Here is a 22,419-nt window from a genome sequence, read left to right on the forward strand (position 1 = left end):
AAGCCCCCTCTGGCCTTTAGAATAATTTCGATGGCAACACACGTGGTCGTCTAAATCCCTTGTCTCTCCGTGTGTCTGTTTCTTCTCAGGAAAACAAGTGGGGCTAAAGTAGATGATGACTAAGGTCCCCTCCAGCCAGTCATTCCCTTCTGTGATCAGGCCCAACTCTCTGACCATGGACCATTCTGTGGCTCCCTGGCCACGCTTAGCCTGCTAGGACTCTAGTCAGTGAACTTCCTGTTAATTGGGGCCCTACTAACTGCTCAGGATGTGGCACTGAGTGGATGGAGGGGATTCAGAAAAGTAGACCACATACTGACGAGCACTAGACTGTAGTGGGGAGTGTCTCATTCTCTCCTTCCTTCTCCACCCCCTTCTCCACAGCTGGAGGAGCAGCAGACCTTAGAAGAGGCCATCAGTGTGGCCACCGCTGCCATGCAGCAAGGGGCCGTGACCCTGGAGGCTACAGAGCCCGAGAACGGCTGCTGAGTCCCAGGGGGCTGGGTCCCACACCGTGTTGGAGAAGGTGCCATGCCACACAGGCATCCTTGCTTCCAAGAGCCCGGGCTGTGGCTGACACATAGAAGGTGGCCACATAGGTCTCCAGGGTGAGAAGGCGACAGGAAAACAGCCTCACTGAAGGGTCCAGGGGCCCTGCCCAAGAGGAAGACCGAACAGCTGGAATCGGGGGAGTGTGTCATCCTCAGGAGCTAAAGAGGACGAGCTGGTCACCAGGCTGCACTGGGGCATCCTCCCCTCAGAATCAGCTGGGTGCCCACCCTCCTTCCTCCAGAGAACAACCTTCCTGCCCTCAGTCCACTCCCCTTCTCAGGTGGCAATTGGGACTGCTGTGGGGACTGGTCCTCTATTCTGACTGGTCACTGCCCACCAGGGGAAGGGGCAGACAGCTCTTCAGCCCAGTAGGGGCAGAGCAGGCTCAGCCCTGCTCCTCCCAGCAATAACCACCTCCCTGGAGGACTGCCAAGATGCCTGGCCATTTGGCAGCAGGGATTTCCTGCCATCATAGTCAGAATTGCTCAGGGGCCTGTGGCTGGAGAAAAGGTGCCCAGCCCCACCCGCCCCCAGTTGCCCCCTGTCCTCTCTGTGGCAGAGAGGCAGGGAGTTAGCCCTGTACATACTGGGGATTGGGTTTCATTTGTTTGGTTTGGTTTTTTAAAATTCCATTTTGATAATTTTTTTTCCTGCTCTGGTTGGTGGTGGCAAATGGGTGAATGAGTATTTAATAAAGTTCCAAGTTTCCACCTGGGTCCCTCCCTCCCTCCTTTCAGCTTTGGTCTCTGGTTCCAGGACTGGTCAAATCAGGCTCTTAGCCCTGTATCCCTGGCACAACCCCACTGAGCCTCAGTGCCAGACCTCTGGGTCTGGCTCACCAGGGGCACAGGTGGGAGGAAGCCCGGGTGTAAGAAAAGCCCTGAACAGCTATCAGTGGCTTTCTGCCCACAAAAGAGCAGGTAGGCTGCAGGGGGCCAAACAGGACCAGTGGGACCACTGCTTCCAGGCTCTGGTTGGATCTCAGGCATCAGGATGGTTGACTGGAAGAATTCTGGTTTTTCATACCTTAACTCGTGTACTGGAGAGCCCTTCCATGCCCAGCCACCTCCACATCCACACACTGCATATGGTCAGCTGCTCCAAGTGGGCAAAGTACCACATTGGAGTGGGGGTAGGAGGTGCCTTTGCCAAGGCTAGTGAAGGTCTCTGATGACTCATCTGCTCTAGTGCTGAAGTCCCAGTTCTGGGGATGCCCACTGAGGTGTCTGGGATTGTGCTGTGGAATCCCAAAGGCACAACTGGACCCTAGTGAAAAGTGTGTGGGAGGACCAGATCAGCCTGGTGAGAAGGGAGGGATGCAGAGGAAGAGCTCTGATGGAAAGAACTTTTTGGGTTTGACTCTCCTACATGGGAGCATTGCAGGGACTGGGGGTGCCTCTTTTCCTCTCTCCACAGTGATAGATGTGCCCAAGTCCCTTCCTGCCACTTGAGAATGGAACCCTCTCCCCCAGCCCAGGAATCATCCTCTCCTGGGACGTCTAGCAAGTTTCCTTTTACTCTTGTTACCGGCTTTTTGGAAGCAGAGGCACGCCCCCAGGAAGAGGGGTGTCTCAGTTATCTGAGCAGACTTCTTCAACATCCATGATTGCTGTTCTTGGAGGGAGCATGTCCCAGCCCTCACAGGCATTGGATCTAAAGAAAGGGAGGCATTGATGTGGAGGGCCCTGAATCCCAAGCCTCCTGCCACCAGTAGCCTTGAAGCCGTCCCCCCCACACACAAGGCTCACCCCCATGTGCTTCAGAAATGCTGCGGTCTTCAAGGCCAGTGGGCCCCAGAGTGGGCAGTGCTCTGAGCTGAGGCCTTTGAGAGCCTAAGCGTAGAGGATGGGGAGGCAACAAGTCACGTGCCAAGTCCGCCTGACCTGGAGAGGTGCCCTGGCCCAATTCCTCCGCCAACTTTGTGTTGTTGCCTTTGTTTTCTTCCGCCTGGGAGGAGCCCCACCACCACAATGTTAGATGGCCCTAAAAGATGTGCTTTATCCAGGGCCTGCTCTGCCTCACATCCATCCCCAGACTTTACAACTCTGTGAGGTGGGTATTTTTACTGCTTTACTATGAGGAAACTGCTCAAGGAGGTTAAGTAATTCATCCAAGGCCTCCTGTCTGGTAAGTGTGGAATTGAGACAGGATATCCCCTAATGCCACCCTTCTAAAGTCAGGGGGGTGGACTTGCTTTTTCCCCTCAGCAAGCTGCCTCTGGGAGCACAGGAAGCCCCAGAAGGTTGTGGGGCTGAGGAGGCTTCTAAAGGGCCTCACGCCTAGGGAGCTGCACTGAACAGAACCAGGGCTCTGGCCTTCCAGGGTCTGGTGCTGAGGTCCCACACAGAGAGTGGGGCCACTGAGCACTGCAAGAGCAACAGGCTGGTTCCTGCCAGCACGGGGAGCCCCATGCAAGCAGGCAGGTGGAGCTCTTGCTCCGCGCCATGGCCCCTCTGCGGTCTCTGCAGCCGTTTGCATTTCCTGAAACCGGATCTCGGTGTCAGAGCCGCCCCCGGGCCGGGCGGGCACCTCAGCAATGGCCCTGCGCAAGGAGCTGCTTAAGTCCATCTGGTACGCTTTTACCGCACTGGACGTGGAGAAGAGCGGCAAGGTCTCCAAGTCCCAGCTCAAGGTGAGGGGCACCCGGGGCCCAGGGGAGGCCGGCAGACATGCCTCATCAGCCCCTGCAGCCCAGGAGCCAGGCATGAACGCTGTGCTGCTCCCCGGGCACTCAGCCATCCAGAGGCCCAGGCCTGGGGAGGGGAGACAGTACTGGGTAAGCAGGACAACATAGCCTGGTAGATCCTGCTGCCCACGTTCTGAGGCCCCAGGGAAGTACGTGCAGAGCTTTTGCCCAGAGCCCTGCGCCCCCCCCCCCCAACTCTTGGGAGGGTGGAGGTGGCATCATTAGGTTTTGAAGGCCAACAGGCCAGGCGACATCCCATACTCCGTGTGTTGAGCACACGTCTCCCCAGAGTGAAGCTTGGGCATGCACCCTACTCCTTCCTGCTGCTTCCTCCTGGTTTTGAAGAGAGACAGTTAGCTAGTACTTGTCAGTCACTTCCTCCCAGAGCTGAGAGAGTGGCTTAAAGAGCCTCTCCCAGTTCCAAACCAGGCTGACTTGGTCATCTTTGGCAGAGAACAGCTCCTCTGAACTCTTGTCTCCCAGGTGCAACAGCACTGGGAAGGGGCAAGGACCAAGACCCTGTTCTGCTGCTGCCCAGCTCATCCTCCCCTCCTCCCACACACCAGGTTGGGAAACTGTTCCCTTTGGCCTTGGGACCTCAGGCAGGGAGGGGGTGGAATCTGAGCCCAGGAAGAGCTCCATCAGTGATTGTCCTATGTACGGTTCAGTATTTGGTCCTAGACAATTCCTAGGTGATCAAAAAGTTTCCTTCCTTCCTCTAGTCCTAGCTTAGTGTGGCCTTCTCCACCCTAGTTAGTGGGGAAGAAGCAAGGCCCTAGGCCACTGAAACCAGGGAACACTGGGAGATAGGAACAGGGTAAGCCTCGGCTCTCTGTGACCTCTCTTAAGGGACCATTCATTCAATTCACATGTGTACTGAGCAACTATGTGCCTGGCGTGAAGCTAGGCCCTAAATTTCTGGTGTCCGATCTGGGCACCCCCAAAGGTGGAATGTAGCCTCAAGGAAACCTCCATTCTTAATGATTAAGGTAGGAGGTGCCTGGAAACCTGGGAGAGATGAGTGGGGCAGGATAGGCACTATGCCCCACCCCCAATCCAACCTCCTACTTTGCTGAATTTCAATGCAATAAACTTGGATGTGCCAAACTGGTCCTATCCCATAATCTACCCCTTAGCCAGACTTACGAGCATCCAAAAAATGATTCTTGGCACCCCCAGGAAAGATAGTCCGTTACCACCTTTGATCATCTGGGAGGATTCCTCAACAGGCAGGTTCTTCCTTACATTCTATTTAAATCATTTTATTGCAGATCATGTCATCTAGCAGGGGCTTCAGTACAGACAGAAGAAAAGTAGATCATCCAAAATCCATCCCTGCAAAAACCCGTGCCCTGCATCCACCTCCCACTCTCAGTAATATTTTATAGAAATAATCCCAACCTCCATAGTTTGTTGTCTCCAAGATACCATTTTCTGCCTCTCTATTACCTATAGCTCCTATAACCTCTCCAGGCTATCTATGGAAGGTACAGCCCTCAGGTGGGTCCCCTTTTCCTGGCTATCAGCCAGTAAGGCTTTCTACCTTAACCTTCTTTTCTTGGCCTCCCAACTGGATCGATGCCCACACCTCACCCCCACTGGTTGGGTATTTTCAGGGAAGGTTATATTAGGAGCTTACATACTTGAACTGTCCACTGTCTGTATCCCTTCACAGCTCAAACTGAGCCCACTGCCAGCAGCTTTGGCCACATAGGATCAAAGGTAGATTTCTCCCCCACTCAACAGAAAATGCGTCCACTCTGAGCATCTGTGCTAGTGGTAGGAGTCTTGGGCCAGGTGGTGGGTGGGGCAGAAGTGGTAAGGCCCATGTCACACACGAGAAAGATAGGGAAGGCAGTTCTTTCCCAAGACCATAGTGGTGGATACTGGAAGAGGAGGAAGTAGTGATAGTGTTGGGGGTGGGGATGCCGGAAAGGCAAAGGAGCAATAGAGAAGTGGTCAGAAGCCAGAGGAAGAAGCAGATGAGAGGTATACCAGTGGGGCCAACCCCACCCCTGAAAAGACTTGGGAGAGAAGGGAAAAGATCTTGGGATTAATCTATCCTCACCAACACTGTCCCTGGCCTTGGGGTCCTCAGTTGGGACCAGGCCAGAGAACTGAACCAGCCCAGCAAGCTGTGCCTGTCTGTGACAGTCACCACTTCCCTGACGTGTTGGGAGAAGGGCTGCCACTGGCTGTCAGCAAGCCCTCTGAGAATTACCCAAGGAGTCAGCATTGTTTTCTCTGGAGAAGAGAAGACTTGGAGGACAGAGTAGATGAGTCTTCCTCTCTCCGAATTCTTGTAGAAAGTACAATGGCCTTTGTCCAGTTGAGGAAAGTACAGTTAGCCAATATGAATGGCACTGCTGCCCAGGATGGATTTAGATTGAGCACAAAATTTGCCAGGAGTTGAGGACTCCTCTTCCCTAGGGGAGCAGCCTTGGTTCTGAGCCTAGTGGGGGATTAGCTGAGAATTGGGGGTGAGGGGCCTGAGACTGGGGATGTGGATGGAGCAGAAAGTCTCTGGCTCGATGATATCTCAGGAGGCAGCAGGCCTACCCCTTCCCCTTGACAGGCAAGAGCTGGGGCCTTACCCACTGGGCTTTTTATTATTATTATTATTTAATGTTTTATTTATTTTTGAGACAGAGAGAGACAGAGCATGAGCAGGGGAGGGGCAGAGAGAGAGGGAGAAAGAGAATCTGAAGCAGGCTCCAGGCTCTGAGCTGTCAGCACAGAGCCTGACGTGGGGCTCGAACTCACGAACCGTGAGATCATGACCTGAGCTGAAGTCAGACGCTTAACTGACTGAGCCATCCAGGCACCCCCCCCCCCCACTTGACTTTTTTAGGTCTTTCAGGCTCCTGAGCTTCAGGCTGTGCCTCAGGAGAGGGACAGCAGCCTTCTCCTCTGTGGAGGGGAGGTTAAGAACAACTCCAGTCCAGGAATCTGCTGGCTGCGATCTTCAGCTTTTTTGTTCTGACCCCTACCTACTGCTGGTCTCCCCAGCCTAGGATGGTGGGCAGAGGGAGGATGATTTCGTGGTGTGCAGAACACTTGACTCAGAGCCACATAGGCCTGGACTTCTAAACTCCTTCCCAGCTAGGTGACCTTGGGCAAGTGACTGCCCATCTCTGAATTTCTAGTTTCTCATCTGTAAAGCCAGTGGGTTGAACTGGGGATCTCCAAGCTATCCAGCTAGATTACTAAGATAAAAAGGGGTTTTTTTCTAAATAAATTTTGACAAAGTACATCAAGTAGGTGAAATTGATCCTTGATGCAGCCTCTCTTTTCCCTTTTCTGAGCCTCTTTCTTTGGTGCCTGCCCTCAGCCCCTTCTAGCCCTTTCTTGCTCTCAGCAGGCGCACAACTCATTCAGAGAGTCTCACCTTTTTGAAATCCCCAGGGCTCCTCCCTCCTGATAGTAGTTATACTTTATTATCTGCTGGTTGTAACTCTTTAAAGGATCTATATAATTTAAAAGTATCTCCTGACACCGAGATACACTTAAAAAACGATAGGCCGGGGCGCCTGGGTGGCGCAGTCGGTTAAGCGTCCGACTTCAGCCAGGTCACGATCTCGCGATCCGTGAGTTCGAGCCCCGCGTCAGGCTCTGGGCTGATGGCTCAGAGCCTGGAGCCTGTTTCCAATTCTGTGTCTCCCTCTCTCTCTGCCCCTCCCCCGTTCATGCTCTGTCTCTCTCTGTCCCAAAAATAAATAAACGTTGAAAAAAAAAAAATTAAAAAAAAAAAAAAAAAACAAAAAAAAAAACGATAGGCCGTATAGGAAAGAGAGATTATTTACTGTCTTTGCAGCCATTAGTTGGTGCTCCTTACGGGTTCCCAAACCCCTCATATCTGAGTTCCCGAGCGAAGTCTGGGAACCGCAAGACCATGGGCCCTGGCACCTGCCCCATCCCCACACTTGATTTTTTAGGGAACTCACAAGCCCCTAGAGGAGAACCATTTCCCCACATGCCTCCACAGGAAACAGTAAGTAAATGAAACCTCTCAAAGGTCAGTTGCTGTCAGCTCAGAGGTCAGAGGTTGCCTGGGTTGGGGGTGAGACTGTGAGAGTCCTCTGTGAGGGAGCCTGAATGGCAGCTTGTGAAAACTACAGGCACCTGGACCCCACCCCTGGAAACTCTGAGTCAGTAAGTCTGGGCGGGCCCCACCATATTTCAGTTTCACCAGCTCCCCAGGTGATTCTGATGCTCAGCCAGAGCTAATGTAGCAGAGAGATCAAGAGTAGGGCTTTAGAGGCAGACTTCCAGCAAGATGCTTAACCTCTCTGAGCCTTGATTTCCTCATCTGTAAAAGGAGGATAATGAGAGTCCCTGCCTCCAGGGCTGAGGATTGATTGAAATCAGCCCAGTGAGCTCCTGCGCATTCTGGCCTCCGCCCCTGCCATTTCCTTTCCAGCCTGACCCTCCCCTGGTCACACCCTCTCACCACCTCTAGCCCCAACCAGCACCCAGGCACAGGAAGCCTGGCAGTCTGAGGTCTACCGAGCTCTCTGGGGGAGAAGCCCTGAGCCCTGAGTGTCTGGAGCCTTAATTGCTTCTGGTCCCGACACCTGACGGCTCACAGGGATTGGAGCCTCTGTCCCAGGCCCCTCAGATTCCACTGGCAAAAGGTACAGGTGAGGAAGGTATGTCTTAGAGGACAGTGTGGACGAATGAACCACAGTGAGGAACAGCTCAAATAACTGTACTGCCGTGTGGCAGGTTCTATCCGGAGCTGGGAAGGGGGTTTGCACAGCATCTCTTTGAATGCTGTTTTTAGAGATACAAAAATTAAGTCCCAGTGAGGTTAATTTGCTCAGAGAGATTCAGTACATGTCTGCCTGACTTTGTATTTCTCACACTTCTTCCCATGAAGCATTTAATTTCATTCAACAGATATTTACTGAGTTTCTTATGTGCCAGACCCATGATACAGCAGTGAATAAAACAGACAAAAATCCCCCCATGGTGGTGCTACCATCCTAGTCAGAAAATACAGATGATAAAATAAGTAAAAATGTATCACGTGATGGAAGATGATACATGACATGAGAGTAAATAAAGCAGAAATGGGGATGGAGAGCGGGGGGTTGGGGTAGAGGGGATGGGGTTATAGATTTAAATAAGGTGGTCTTGAGAAGGTGACGTCTAAGTTAAAGACCGGAAGGAGAAGAGACTATGTGCCATGCCTGCACCTGGAAGAAGGATGTTCCAGGCTGAAGGCATGGCAAGTACAAAGGCCCTGAGGCAAATGTGTGCCTGGCAGAGTAGTGAGCAAGAGGAATGAAGTCAGAGAAGGTGCAGGAGGCCAGGTCATATGGGGCCTGAGGCCTCTGGAAGGACTTGGAATTTTACTCTGAGAAAAATGGGAAACCATTGGAGCATGTAAGTTAGACTTGAGTCAGACAAAAACATTTATCTTGTGGGGGACATGGTACTGAACTCTGGAATCAGGCCTGAGCTTAGAGTCCTTGCTGCCCTCAAGGAATGTAGAACACCCAGAAATGCTCGCACAAAAAGGGAATAGCAAATAAATGTCATTATAGACCAACTTAATAACAGGGTGCATTAGTGGTTAATGGCACTCTTTGTTTTTTTATCTCTGTGGCTTTAAATGTTTGTCATAAAAACAAATCCTCTTGGTTAAAAAAAGAATTCAGAGTGTAGAAGAATATAATTTTAGAGAAGATGAAATTTATTCAAGTAAAACATGTTACTGGTTTAAAAAAAATTCAAAGACAAACGTAGTGTTAAATATGATGAAAGTTCCTCCCCTCCCTGGGGAAGGATGGTGGGGTGATAGCTGTTAACAGTCTGCTGAGTCTTCTAGATTTTTCCTATATACAAATAAACACATTAGGTTGGGCCGTATGAAATTGCTGACATTTTATTGTTTCAACCTATTAAAACTGCAATTTGCTATGGTTCAACCTAATCTTTGCACACATTTATTTTACAAACATTCCACTCTACAGCTTGCTTTTTTTCACCAACCAGTATATTATGCATATCTTTCCATGTGTGTTCATAAAAGCATAATAATAAAAATAGCACACAACTTTTATTAAACAATGAGCTCCCTACCAGGTGCTATGCTGACCTCTTCATTCTAAAAAAAAAAAAAAAAAAAAGAAAAACCCTTTGGAAATTTATTTATTTATTTATTTACTTATTTATTTATTTATGTTTGTTAATTTATTTTGAGAGAGATAGTGCAAGTGCAGGAGGGATAGAGAGAGAGGGAGACAGAGAATCCAAAGCAGGCTCCACGCTGCCATCGCAGAGCGCAATGCGGGGCTGGAACCCACCAAACTGTGAGATCATGACCTGAGTCAAAACCAAGAGTCAGACATTTAACCAACTTAGTTACCCAGGCACCTCTGGGAATTTTTTTAATGTTTATTTATTTATTTATTTATTTGTTTGCTTATTTTTTGAGAGAGACAGAGCACAAGTGGGGGAGGGGCAGAGAGCAGGGGAGAGAGAGAGTCCCAAGCAGGCTCCACACTCAGCAGGGAGTGGGGGCTCCATCTCACGAACTGTGAGATCATGACCTGAGCATGACTTGAGTAGGATGCTTAACTGACTGAGGGCACCCAGGCGCCCCTAAGAAACCTTTTGGAGTAGGCCCCCTTATTATTCTCACAGAGGAGATACGGTCTTAGAGATGTTAAACCACTTGCCCATAAGCACACAAGTGTCAGAGGTAAAATCTTTCCAACCACACATAGGTCCATGACACGGTGTACCTGTCCCCCTACTGAAGAAGCCCAGCTGTCTCCAATTCCTCATATTATAAACAGTGCTTCAGTGAACATTCTTGTACATGTAGCTCTGTTCCCTTGAGCATCTATAGGTTAGATGATTAGAAATTTGGGGGTCATGCCCAATTTTAAGTTTGATAGGTTCTTGCCCTCCAGAGAGATTAATTCACACCTCAGCAGTAGAGCATTCAAATCCCCATTTCTTCATAGTCTCTTCAGTACCTGATATCAGTCAAGATCTATGTCCATATGTGAGGTTAAAAAATTGCACTTTGGGGGCACCTGGGTGGCTCAGTTGGTTAAGCGTCCAACTTCGGCTCAGGTCCAGTTCTCATCACTGCCTTGTTCGAGCCTGGCGCCAGGCGCTATGCTGACAGCATGGAGCCTGTTTCGGATTCTGTGTCTCCCTCTCTCTCTGCCCCTCCCCTGCTCGTGCTCTGTCTCTGTCTCTCAAAAATAAATAAACGTTGAAAAAAAAAAATTTTTAATTGCACTTTCTACGCAGAAAGAGAATTAACATTAGCTCTGTGCAGACCTAACTCTGGCACTCTCCATAATCCTTTCCAGCCTCACAGCCTCTCCAGGTGACAGTTACTATCCCATTGTTTTACTGACAATGAAACTGAGGGGTAGAGGGTGGAGGTGTCTACCTTCTAACAGCTTAACAAAGTATACCTCTTTCCACTAGAGGAAGCCTAAATCGTAGGGCTGATTTTTATTGGCCCAGGTTTGGTCACGTGCCTTTCCTTCAGCCAATCACCGTGACTCTGATGTGCCCACCCCCCTGTCCCAGGTCGGGTCAGGGTGCACGCTGTCAATTACCACAGATATTGAGAATGGGGAAGAGGTGCTTCTCAAAGAAAAATCAGGGCTCCATTACCAAATAAGGGAGAAGAAGGCAGAGTTCATCAGGAAGAAATTTAAGATGTCCTCTAGAACAAGAGAAGCAAAACCAAATATGGCACATGAGATGATTTGAAGAGCACGGGAACCAGGGTTGGGGGGGGGGGGGGGGAGGGTCAGGGATGGCTTCCCAGAGAGGTATGAGGGAAAACAGAAACACCCTCTTGCTGGGTCTTCCAACTTCCCTCTTTGTTAAGTCGAGCCTGAGGCCCAGCAGAATACTGGGGGCAAGTGTCAATCCTTTGTCCCATCTTCTCTCATAAGAGAATAAAGAAGTGAAGACTTGGCATGGTACCATCCCTGGGGTGTTGCCAGCTCCTGCCTCAGGACCTGATCCTAAGCTTAACTGTTGGTGGGTGGAAACAGCCCTTAAACACAGCATTTGTTGACTGCCTTCAGTGTGCAAAAGAGGACATAGGGGCTGGGTGGTAGAAATGAACAGAAACATTGCCTCCAGAGTTCACCATCTACCTGGAGAGAGTCTCAGGGTCAGTATTTTAATAGGGAGGCACACCTGGTTCCAGCCTCAGCTCGGCCACTTACTCTCAACTTCTCCAAGGCTGAGCACCTTCATCTAAAAAACGGGGATAATTATATCTGTGTATCGCAGTTGTGGATTTTAGACATGGGGTATAGAAAGCACCTCATACAGTGGCTGCCACATAGTAGGTGTGCAATAATGACCATTATCATCATTACCACTGTGATAAGTGCTATAAGAGAACTACCCGAGGCAGTTTTATTTTTTCCTGCTTTTGTTCAAACTTCAACTTCTTTGTTCTTGTATCATGGGTTTGTTAACCAACCCGTTTCCCCTCCACACCACCATGGCCACTATCCCTTCTAGGCCTTTCCCTCCACATGTCACAGACCATTTTTCGTGACCCTTCTTTGAGCCCTTTCCAGCTCCCTTCCATCTTTGAAGGGCAGTGACTGGAACTGCACTTGCCTTTCCCGGAGCTAGGCACACTGCAGCCCGAACACTGAGTCTTTGATGGAAATGATGAGACATTTGAGGCTTCTGCCCTGGTGTGACAGCCACCTCCCTGCTGATAGATAGCCCAGCATCCTGGGAAGCACCTGGGCTTTGGGATCTTCAGAGATGGATTTGAATCCCAGACTCTTGCTTACTGTGAATCCTTGGGCAAGTTATTGAATCCCTTGAGCCTCAGTGTCCTTGTCTGTAGAAAGAGGACATCCCTACCTAACGAAGTGGCTAAGAACATGGCTGCGTGGGTTTGAAGCCCAGCTCTTTCACCTCATCTGTAAAATGGGGATATTAACGGTTGTTATGGGGATTAAATGAATTATGTGTAAAGTACTTCACTCAGTGTGCTTAGTGCATAGTAAGGGTATACGTTTTAGGTTTCTTTTTTGTTTGTTTTTTATTCAAGTAGAATTGTCATATAACATCTTAGTTTCAGGTATACAGCATAATGATGTGATATTTGTATATATTGTGAAATGATCACCGCAATGTCTAGTTAACATCTGTCACCATACATACTTACCCAACTTTTTTCTTTTCTTTTTTTTTACAACTTTTTTCTTGTAATGAGAATTTTTAAGATCCACTCTTAGCAACTTTCAAATATGTATGCAGTATTATTAACTACAGTCTCCATGTTATACTTTACATCCTCATAACTTATTTTATAATTGGAAGTTGTACCTTTTGACCCCCCTTCATGCATTCCACCTACCTCCCTACCCCCTGCCCCTGGTAACCACGTCTGCTTTCTGTATCTGTGAGCTTACGGGGGAGGGGGTGTTTATTTGTTTTTTAGATTCCACATGTAAGTGAGATCATATGGTATATATTTTTCTCTAATTTCACTTAGCATAGTGCCCTCAAGTTCCACCCACGTTGTTGCAAATGGCAAGATTCCCTTCTTTTTTATGACTGAATTGTATTCCGTTGTCTATATAAATACGTAAGTTTTAGTTATGATTGAATTGCATCATGTGTGCAGAGGACTTAGCCAGGATGGGAATGCGGACAAGCCAGGAGGTGGGAACAGTCCTCTGGCCCAGTTTTGGTTGGGGCACAGGAAGGCAAACTGCCACTCTGTCTCAGGTGCTGTCCCACAACCTGTACACGGTCCTGCACATCCCCCACGACCCTGTGGCTCTGGAGGAGCACTTCCGGGACGATGACGATGGCCCCGTGTCCAGCCAAGGATACATGCCTTACCTCAACAAGTACATCCTGGACAAGGTGGGGCCTAGCTTGAGGGGGCACCTCTGACCTCTCCCCACTCCCCAGTCTGGCCAGCACCCCAATACACTGCCACCCCAACTCCTCCCACCTATAAACCCCCACTTCTGTCCCCACTGTCCATCCCTACCCTCCCAGCTCCTTCTTTCACACTGCAGGCCCCTGTCCCCCTCCCTGCTTCCCTTAACTCACCCTCAATCTCCCTCACCTCAGCCTCCACACTTCCACCCCATTCCTACCTAGGCTCACCCCCCATTTCCAGCTGTAACCTTTACAGAAGGCTCTCCAGCCTCCCTAGTGCTGTGCCTCCTGCTCCTGCCAGCTGCCACTCTCTTCTCTTCTTGATTGTCCATCCTCCCTTGGCCTCCGCTTCTTTTTCCTCTGGGCTGAGGGGCTAGTGTTTCTCTGTTGGCAGGGGACTTGGGTGGGTGTGGATTGGTGTGGGAGGTGTGGCATCAGCTAGTTACCTGGCAAGCAGCTCAGGGATTCCTCAAGTTAGAGCCCCAACTTGGCAGGGTACGGAGCGGGGGAGTAGGTGACCCCAAGAAAGCAGCTGCAGGCTTGTTTGGTGGTAGAGCAAGTGTGGGGCTGCCTTTGGGCTGACATGCAGGCCTGGTGGCAGGTGGAGGAGGGGGCTTTCGTTAAGGAGCACTTTGATGAGCTGTGTTGGACCCTGACGGCCAAGAAGAACTATCGGGTGGACAGCAACGGGAACAGCATGCTCTCCAATGAGGATGCCTTCCGCCTCTGGTGCCTCTTCAACTTCCTGTCTGAGGACAAGTACCCTCTGATCATGGTTCCTGATGAGGTGAGGGTAATGGCAGCCCCAGAATCACTGGGGCCAGGCCTCAGCAAAACCATGAATCATCTCTGCAACTTTCCCACAACCCCCTTCTTCTTGGTCTTCCCATGCTGGTGCCTCTCTGCCCCCAGCTGTCCCCAGATGCTAGAATTGCCCGGACCAGAGTAATTGTGCCGTCCCCCAGGGAGAACCAAAACTACACTTACTTCAAGCCTCTGTTAACCCTCAAAGTAGGAAAATGACCTGTAGATTCTATTTACACAGAGCTGTAAATGCTTATACCTTACTGGGCTTTTAAAAATGAAAACCATTTAAGATCAAATGGCAGGATTTAAGGCACCGTAGCAGTCTGAGAAGGGTACTATATGAGAGGAAGGGAGACTTTCCTGGGATAGCTGTCCAATTACCCCAGGGGGGTGGGGCACCCAAATCTGGCTCTGGCTCTAGATTTTTCCCTTCCTGTCTTCTGTCATTTGGGAAGAGCCAGGGCCAACCCAAATCAGGGCTCCAGAGAGGGTATGCTGGGAGTAGAGGTTCTACTGCCTCAACTCAGGTGCCCCCCAACCCACTTCCCACCTCTCTCCCCAATCTGTTCAGCCTTCTCCTGACCTTTTGGTGACCATGAAGATGCCAGGGTCAATTTAGGTCTTAAGGTGTAGAGGGGAGGAATCCTTCATGTTTACAAGTCCTGGCACATCCAACTGCACTCAGATTTGTCTCCTTGCTTCTGTTTGTGGGAAGGGTGAGGGAAATATCTAATCCCTGAACTGGTACACCCCCCCCCCACTCCCAGCTGAGACCCAGGAGCGTCCAGAGCAAGAGAGTTTCCCAAGAAGCTGCTGGGGCAGGAAAGGGACATGTGTCTCTCTACACCTGGTTCAGCACCCCTGTCAGACTCCTGTCAGGGCAAGGTGGCCCCTCATTGGCCAGAAGGCTGCTTGCTGCTGCGATCAACATGTATGAACAAACTGCAGCAGGATGTACCCCAACCACTACTTCCTGTTCCTCTGTAGCAGGTTTCCTGTCCCTGCCCTGCTTACCACCACCCCCAATCCCCTTAACCTCCCATAAGGGAAGGATCCTCTGGGTTGGAGCTTGGGCTTGGAATAAGGACTCAGATGGGATTCAGGAGATCTGAATCGAGTTCTTGCTGCCACCAACTTGCTGTATGATTTAGAATAAGCCACTTCCCCCTTTGGGCCTCAGTGTTGTCATCTGCAAAGTAAGGGTTTTGGATGACAGGGCCCTTGCACCCCCTCTGACGTGTTCTATGATTTGCTGCCTCTGCCTGGCCCCTAGCCCTCGGCCTTCACCCTGCCCTTAATTTAAAGCATGAAGGAGTGGGACGTGGGACTGGAGGTTGGGGAGGGGAAGGGGATGCCTGAATTGAGTTGGGGCTCCCAAATCTACCCTGGTTTCCACCAACATTTAGTCTTCTGGTCCCCCACTCCCTGTATCTGGTCACCCCTGTCTAGGCTCTGGGGAGCGAGAGGGGGCACCCTCTGGTATTGTCGCAGGCACCACTGCCTGCTGCAGCCACCAGGCTTTCCTTCTCCTCCAGGTGGAATACCTGCTGAAGAAGGTGCTCAGCAGCATGAGCTTGGAGGTGGGCTTGGGTGAGCTGGAAGAGCTGCTGGCCCAGGAAGCCCAGGCAGCCCAGACCAGCGGAGGGCTCAGCGTCTGGCAGTTCCTGGAGCTCTTCAACTCGGGGCGCTGCCTTCGAGGTGTGGGGCGGGACACTCTCAGCATGGCCATCCATGAAGTCTATCAGGAACTCATCCAAGATGTCCTGAAGCAGGTCAGGCCAAGCTGGGAACTGGAGGAGGACCCCCAGCTGGGGTGGATGGGGCGTGCCGGTAAGGCCTCTGACTCTGCTCTGGCTGGCAGGGCTACCTGTGGAAGCGAGGGCACCTGAGGAGGAACTGGACAGAACGCTGGTTCCAGCTGCAGCCCAGCTGCCTCTGCTATTTTGGGAGTGAAGAGTGCAAGGAGAAAAGGGGTACCATCCCACTGGACGCACAGTGCTGCGTGGAGGTGAGGGAGACGGTGAAGGGGTAGAACACAGGTGTGAATTTTGCTAACGGTTTCAGAAGAGATGGCTTATGCCTCACACAACACAGCAAAATGTTCTAGGAATCCTCTTGAAAAGTTTTTCTCCTTCACCCAAATTCCGTTCCCATTGACAACTCTATACCTCCCTCATCCTTCTCCACATCCCTCTCCTTTCCCTCCCTTGGCTCTGTCCCGTTATTATTTTAGTGGCTTAAAACAATTCTTTAAATTGTGGTAAAAAGGGGGGGGGGGGAGGGGCATCTGGGTGGGTCAGTCGGTTGAATGTCTGACTCTTGATTTCTGCTTAGGTCATGATCTCATGGTTTGTGGGTTCAAGCCCCCAGTCGGGCTCTGTGATGACAGTTCAGAGCCTGGGGCCTGCTTCGGATTCCGTGTCTCCCTCTCTCTCTGCCCCTCTCCGATTCATGTTTTCTCTCTCTCTCTCTTTGTCTCACTCTTTCTCAGAAGTAAGTAAACATTAAACTTTTTTTTAATTGTAGTAAAAACGACACATCTATCATGAAATTTGCCATTTAAGTGTACAGTTCATAGCATTAAGTACATCCACAATGTTGTGTCATCATTACCACTATTTCCAAAGCTTTTTCATCATCCCAAACAGAAACTCTCTGCCCATTAAAAAAGAACTCATCCCCTCCCCCACCCCCTGCTAACCTCTTTTCTACTTTCTGTCTCCATAAATTTGCCTGTTCTAGGTACCTGGAGTAGAATGGAATCATATAATATTTGTCCCTTTGTGACTGGCTTCTTTTACTCAGCATAATGTTCCAAGGTTCATCCATGCTGTGGTGTGGATCAGAACTTCACTCCTTTTTATGGCTGAATAATGTTCCATTGTGTAGACAGACATTTTGTTTATCTACTCATTCATTAATGGACAACGGGTTGTTTCCGTCTTTTTGCTGTTGTGAATAATGCTGGTTTGGACATCCATACAGAAGTTTCTGGGTAGGCATATGTTTTCACTTCTCCGGGTACACACTGAGGAGTAGAATTGCGAGATCATATGGAAATGCTGTTTAACTTTTTAAGGAATAGCCAAATTGTTTTCCATAGCAGCCATACCACCTTACATTTTCACCAGCAGTGTATGTGGGTTCCACTGTCTACATCCTCATCAACATTTGTTGTTTTACATTTTTAAAAATCATCCTAGGCTCTGCCCATTTTTTGTCACGTAAGAAAACAGGTGTCACTGAGGACAGAGCATAGATCTGGACAGAAAGCTGAGCCCCACCACTAACAGGCAGTGTGAATTGGGCACGCTCCACGACCTGTGAGAGCCTCAGTTTCTTTTTCTGTAAAGTGGAGCCAATAAATGCCTGCCTGGCAAGGTTGTTTGGGAGGTGTGAAAAAAATGATGCATATATAGCACTACTACGGCCTCTAGAGCATAAGAAGTTCAGTATGTGGTAGCTGTTATTTTCTGCTAGAATATGACTTAGGGGAGGCAGGGATTTCGGTCTGTTAGGCACACCTCCACCTCAGTATCCTAAATGCCTAGAACAATGAGCCGCCTGCAGTAGACACTCCAAAATATCTGTGGAATGAATGAGTGGAGAACTTTCTCAACAGGCAGGGCTATGTGAAAATGAATGATTTGGATAGTGAGGACCGTGTCACAGGAGGTGTTCAAGAATGATCTGCATAAGCACTCAGTAATGGGCTACATGCTAGGCCCCATGGAGAGATACCAAGATGAAAACGGCCCCGCCCTACCTCCAAAGAGCGGGGGACTACAAGAGTTATGGGGACACAGTACGCCCATTACTAACCCCCATGCCAAGCCATCCAGGCTCCTGGCAGAGTAGGAGCGGTGCCCAGGGTGGATGGTCAGCGAGGACCGGTAGGGGATGGAACTGGAGCGTCTCTGCGGCCGGTGTGGCCCTGACCCCAGTGAAGCCAGCGTATCTGGGGCCATTGCCCTCTCCCAGGTGCTGCCCGACCGAGAGGGGAAGCGCTGCATGTTCTGTGTGAAGACAGCCTCCCGAACGTACGAGATGAGCGCCTCAGACACACGCCAGCGCCAGGAATGGACAGCTGGTGAGTGCTCGCCGCCGGCTGGCTTGGGTCGCCTCCTTAGTGAAAAGGGGGTGGTAACACTGTCCAGCGGGAGGCCGGAGACTGACTCGAGCAACTCCTAAGGCCCCTTTCCGGAGGTGGACCACCTCGAGGACCCCGCTGCCCCCGGCTAGCCTTCTGCTGACCCCCTCCCTCTCCCGCCGCAGCCATCCAGACCGCGATCCGGCTGCAGGCGGAGGGGAAGACGTCGTTGCACAAGGACCTGAAGCAGAAGCGGCGCGAGCAGCGGGAGCAGCGGGAGCGGCGCCGGGCAGCCAAGGAGGAGGAGCTGCTGCGGCTGCAGCAGCTGCAGGAGGAGAAGGAACGGAAGCTGCAGGAGCTGGAGTTGCTACAGGAGGCGCAGCGGCAAGCCGAGCGCCTGTTGCAGGAGGAGGAGGAGCGACGCCGCAGCCAGCACCGCGAGCTGCAGCAGACCCTCGAGGGCCAATTGCGCGAGGCGGAGCAGGTGGGGACCGCACCCGGCGGGGGACAGCGGGCCGAGAGATGCTGGGAGACCCGGCTAGAGAGCTGAAGGCCGGGGGCGGGGCCTGGGCCGGGGGCGGAGCCCACTGGCTGGGGAAGGAGGTGCGTGGAGGCGGGGCTTGGAATGAGGGCCTTGGAACGGAGCCCGTGCACCTGAATGAAACAAGCGTATGGGACAGGGCCAGTGCCAGGGGCGGGATAAGGGGTGGGAGTGCAGGAGGAACCTATCCAAGTGATGGCTGGAGATGGAAGACGGGGTGGGGCTGGAGCTGAGTGCTACAGGTGTAGAATTCGGACGCCTTGGCTGGAGGCGGGGCTTGGACAGAGGAGCAACTAAAGACGGCGGTTGGGGATGAGTTTGGACCAACGCTGGACTAGGTTGGACTACACTTGATCTAAGTTTACAGTGGAACCAGTTCGGGGAACGCAGGATGGGAGGAAGGAGGGACGAATGTGGAGGCGGATAGGCATGTAGGTGAATTAGATATAGGATTTAAGAGATCTAGAACTGGAGTTACAGACACCTGGATTCAATCCCAGCTCTGCCCCTTAGGAGCCTCGTGATCTCAGGCAAGTTAGCCTCTCTGTGCCTCATTTACTTATCAGTGACATGTTGGTGCTAACAGAACTGTGCTCTTAGAGGTATGGTGAGGATCAAGTGAAGGAACACCTTTAGTTGTTACAACAATTATTATAATTATAGTCACTCCCTGCCTAGTACTAGCCTTAATTATAGTTATAATGCCTAATATTAATAGGACATAATACTGATTATTAAGGCTGGTGCTAGGCAGGGGGTGACGAGCCCCTTTCCCCCATGTAGCCTCTGTTCACTGACCATTATCTGACCTAGTCAGGCTCCCGGAAAGGGGTCAGATCAGGAAACCCCAACATGAAGGAGCCCCCCCCCCCCGACCCTCACCGGGAGACAGCTAGTTGGGCCAACCTAGCGGAGCCCTGGGGAAAGGGCAGCCTACCGGCGGCCTTCCCTGCCCCACGCCGTGCCCCCATGGACGCGGCTCTGTGTCCCCGCGCAGGCCCGGGCCTCCATGCAAGCTGAGATGGAACTGAAGAAGGAGGAGGCTGCCCGGCAGCGGCAGCGCATCCAAGAGCTGGAGGAGATGCAGCAGAGGCTTCAGGAGGCCCTGCAACTGGAGGTGAAAGCGCGGCGGGATGAGGAGGCTGTGCGCCTAGCCCAGACCAGGTAGGACTGAGCGGGACCCCTCCTGGTTCCCCTCCCTGACTCCCCAGCGTCCCGCTGGCGGGGCACCCGCGAGGTGCCTCGGCCGTGGAGACGACACAGTGTGCGCCCGGCAGACTGCTGGAGGAGGAGGAGGAGAAGCTGAAGCAGCTGCTGCAGCTGAAAGAGGAGCAGGAGCGCTACATCGAGCGGGCGCAGCAGGAGAAGCAAGAGCTGCAGCAGGAGATGGCGCTGCAGAGCCGCTCGCTGCAGCGAGCCCAGCAGCAGCTGGAGGAGGTGCGGCAGAACCGGCAGAGGGCCGACGAGGACGTGGAGGTGAGGCCCGCAGTGGCAGAGGGTGGAGGCCGGCGGGGTGAGCGCCTGAACCCGCAGGATCCGGAGCCTTCCCGCAGGATCCGGAGCCTTCCCTGAAACCCCAAAACCCTGAAACCCTTCCTGGCTGTGTGACCTCAGGCCGGTTGCCTGACCTTTCTGAGTTTCAAGTCCTTCACCTGGGGAAGGGGACCGGCAACAGCATTGTTATGAAGACCAAAGGAGAGGATATGTGGTATTTAGCATGTAGCAAGTGCGGAGGGAACATTAGCTGCTATTTGCTTCATGGTTATTGATCTGCGCAAAATGTTCTCATACCCTTCCAAGTCCCTCCCTTGCTGTCCCCATACCTTGGCTCTAATCTCCGTGGAAGAGGGGTTGATGTCGTCGTCATCGTCGTTGTTGTTCTTTTACAATTTTTAATGTTCTTATTAATGTCATTTTATTCGCTTTGTTGGCCGACATGGTCATAGTAAAAAATTTGAACACAGAAATATGTACCATGGAAAGGGAAAGTTCCTCCGTGGTTCCCTCACCCTACAACCACTGCTAATGGCTGGGTGAGCAGTGGAGCAGAGCTTTTGCATTAGGTCCTGCAGAGGTGGTGTGGTGCGGTGGTCAACGTCGGTCCCTGGGCAAGTCACGTAACCTCTTTTGCCCTTCCTTGTTGTTCGCCTCTGCTCTGGAGGTTAACTAAAATAATAAATATGCTTTGCACATCTTAGCTGCTTAATGAATGGAAACCATAATTATGATTATTTTTGACCCTTTGGGGACCCACGAGACCCCTGAAACTGGAAGCTAACTCTGTTCACATATCTCACTCTTTATGAACCTGCGTGAGTTTTTCTGGGGAGGTGATCAATAATAGCCTTTGTCAGATTCTAAGGGGCCTGCAAACCTGAAAAGGTCAAGGCACCCTGTTTAGGATGGTCTGTTTAGTGGGTCTCTGACCCACTCCCCATTGGCCCTGTCCCCCACAGGCTGCCCAGAAGAAGCTGCGCCAGGCCAGCACCAATGTGAAACACTGGAATGTTCAGATGAACCGACTCATGCATCCAATTGAGCCCGGAGGTGAGAAGGGGTAGACCCTGGAGCTTTCTCTGGAGTGGGGAGAGGGAAAGGAAGGAGAAAGGGATACCTGACTCAAAGGTCAGGAGGTTCTCCTTTACCCCAGGGACTGAGGCAAGGCCCTTCAACCTGTCCCCTTTGCACGCATCTTTCTCCTTACTCACGGCTGCCTTTTCTCTGCCAGACAAGCGTCCCACCACCAGCAGCTCCTTCACAGGCTTCCAGCCCCTTCCACTTGCCCGCCGTGACTCCTCCTTAAAGCGCCTGACCCGCTGGGGATCCCAGGGCAACAGGACCCCCTCACCCAGCAGCAGTGAGCAGCTGAAGTCCCTCAACGGTGGGGATGAGGCTCCCATCTCGGCTTCCACCCCCCAGGAAGATAAACTGGACCCATCGCCAGAAAATTAGCCTCTGCTATCCCCTTCCCCACCCCCCAACCTCATACCCACCAGAACCTGGCCACAGCTGGCCTGTGGGTGATGCCAACCCCTGCAGAAGAGGGAGCTGAGGACCTGGTGCCAGGAGCCCAGGCCCTCTAACCATGAAACAGTCCAGAACGGAGCCTTGTTTATTTTGGGCACCAGCCCCAGACCCCTGACCACTGAGGCTGTCTGGGATGTTGATCCTTGAGAACTTGATCCTGTGCCTTAACCCCAAGGACCCTCTGCCCTGGGCTGGAAAAGAGACCAAACAAGCAAGCAAGCCAGCAGCATGTGCCCTCAGACTGCCACCAAGCTGTAGAGGCACATTTCTAAATAAAAACTGCCCTTGGAGTGAATCCTTGATCAGGTCTGCCGTCCGTCTCTCCTGCCACGTCCTCTCTTCCTTCCTCAAGTCCAGTTATAAGTCTCAGGAGTGAAGTGGAGTGCAGTGGCTAGGAAAGTACATTCTACCACTTACCAACTGGGTGACTTTGGTCAAGTTTGTTCACCTCACAGTGTTTCAGTTCCTGTGTTGGTAAAACAGGAATAATAATAAGATGTAACTTATAGGGTTGTTACATGTGTGTAACATGTAACATGTTACATGTGTGTGAGGATCAAGTGCTTGGCACATGAGCAAGGACTATTATTAGTATCACCCAAAAGTGTTTACTGAGCATCTATTCTATGCCCCACAACTTCACTGTTATTTAATTCTCATGGCAACCCTGAGAGGTGGATGTTATTATTCGCATTTTACAGGTGGGGAAATTGAGGATCAGAGAGGTCAGATAACTTGCCCAAAGCCTTCCAAACTTGCTTCTTTTCCCATATTATTTGACTCACTGACCTTGTCACCCAAGGCAGA

The 22,419-nt window shown here is 51.3% G+C and overlaps 2 protein-coding genes across 6 annotated transcripts in view; both read left to right on the top strand.

Moving 5' to 3' along the window:
• ZNF76 (zinc finger protein 76) overlaps positions 1-1,267 on the top strand; it is a 33,876-nt gene extending 32,609 nt beyond the window's left edge. For all 4 annotated transcript variants that reach the window (XM_045497993.1, XM_045497992.1, XM_045497996.1 and 1 more), the window contains one exon: positions 385-1,267. In XM_045497993.1, the coding sequence (XP_045353949.1) occupies positions 385-489 (105 nt within the window). In that variant the 3' untranslated portion in view covers positions 490-1,267. The remainder of the gene's footprint in view (positions 1-384) is intronic.
• A 1,236-nt stretch (positions 1,268-2,503) lies between these two features.
• On the top strand, positions 2,504-21,907 carry DEF6 (DEF6 guanine nucleotide exchange factor). 2 transcript variants are annotated; one of them, XM_045497999.1, is made up of 11 exons: positions 2,504-2,604; positions 12,986-13,126; positions 13,749-13,934; positions 15,490-15,726; positions 15,816-15,962; positions 17,936-18,044; positions 18,230-18,528; positions 19,583-19,749; positions 19,863-20,061; positions 21,042-21,132; positions 21,314-21,907. In XM_045497999.1, exons 1-11 carry the CDS (start codon positions 2,530-2,532, stop codon positions 21,535-21,537), a joined length of 1,875 nt encoding a protein of 624 aa, XP_045353955.1. In that variant the 5' UTR covers positions 2,504-2,529; the 3' UTR covers positions 21,538-21,907. The 2 variants fall into 2 exon arrangements, with proteins under 2 accessions (XP_045353955.1, XP_045353954.1); XM_045497998.1 differs by lacking the exon at positions 2,504-2,604 and adding an exon at positions 2,680-3,184.
• The last annotated feature ends 512 nt before the right edge of the window (positions 21,908-22,419 follow it).

Source organism: Leopardus geoffroyi, chromosome B2, assembly GCF_018350155.1.
Source record: "Leopardus geoffroyi isolate Oge1 chromosome B2, O.geoffroyi_Oge1_pat1.0, whole genome shotgun sequence".
NCBI classification, from domain to species: Eukaryota; Metazoa; Chordata; class Mammalia; order Carnivora; family Felidae; genus Leopardus; species Leopardus geoffroyi.

What these genes read in the sequence shown, in the direction of transcription:
- DEF6 (XM_045497998.1), top strand. Translation starts at nt 3,089, where the DNA reads ATGGCCCTGCGCAAGGAGCTGCTTAAGTCCATCTGGTACGCTTTTACC. An exon ending in ACGCACAGTGCTGCGTGGAG is followed by an intron (nt 15,963 to 17,935) that starts GTGAGGGAGACG and finishes GCCCTCTCCCAG; the next exon opens with GTGCTGCCCGACCGAGAGGG. An exon ending in GCGCCAGGAATGGACAGCTG is followed by an intron (nt 18,045 to 18,229) that starts GTGAGTGCTCGC and finishes CTCCCGCCGCAG; the next exon opens with CCATCCAGACCGCGATCCGG.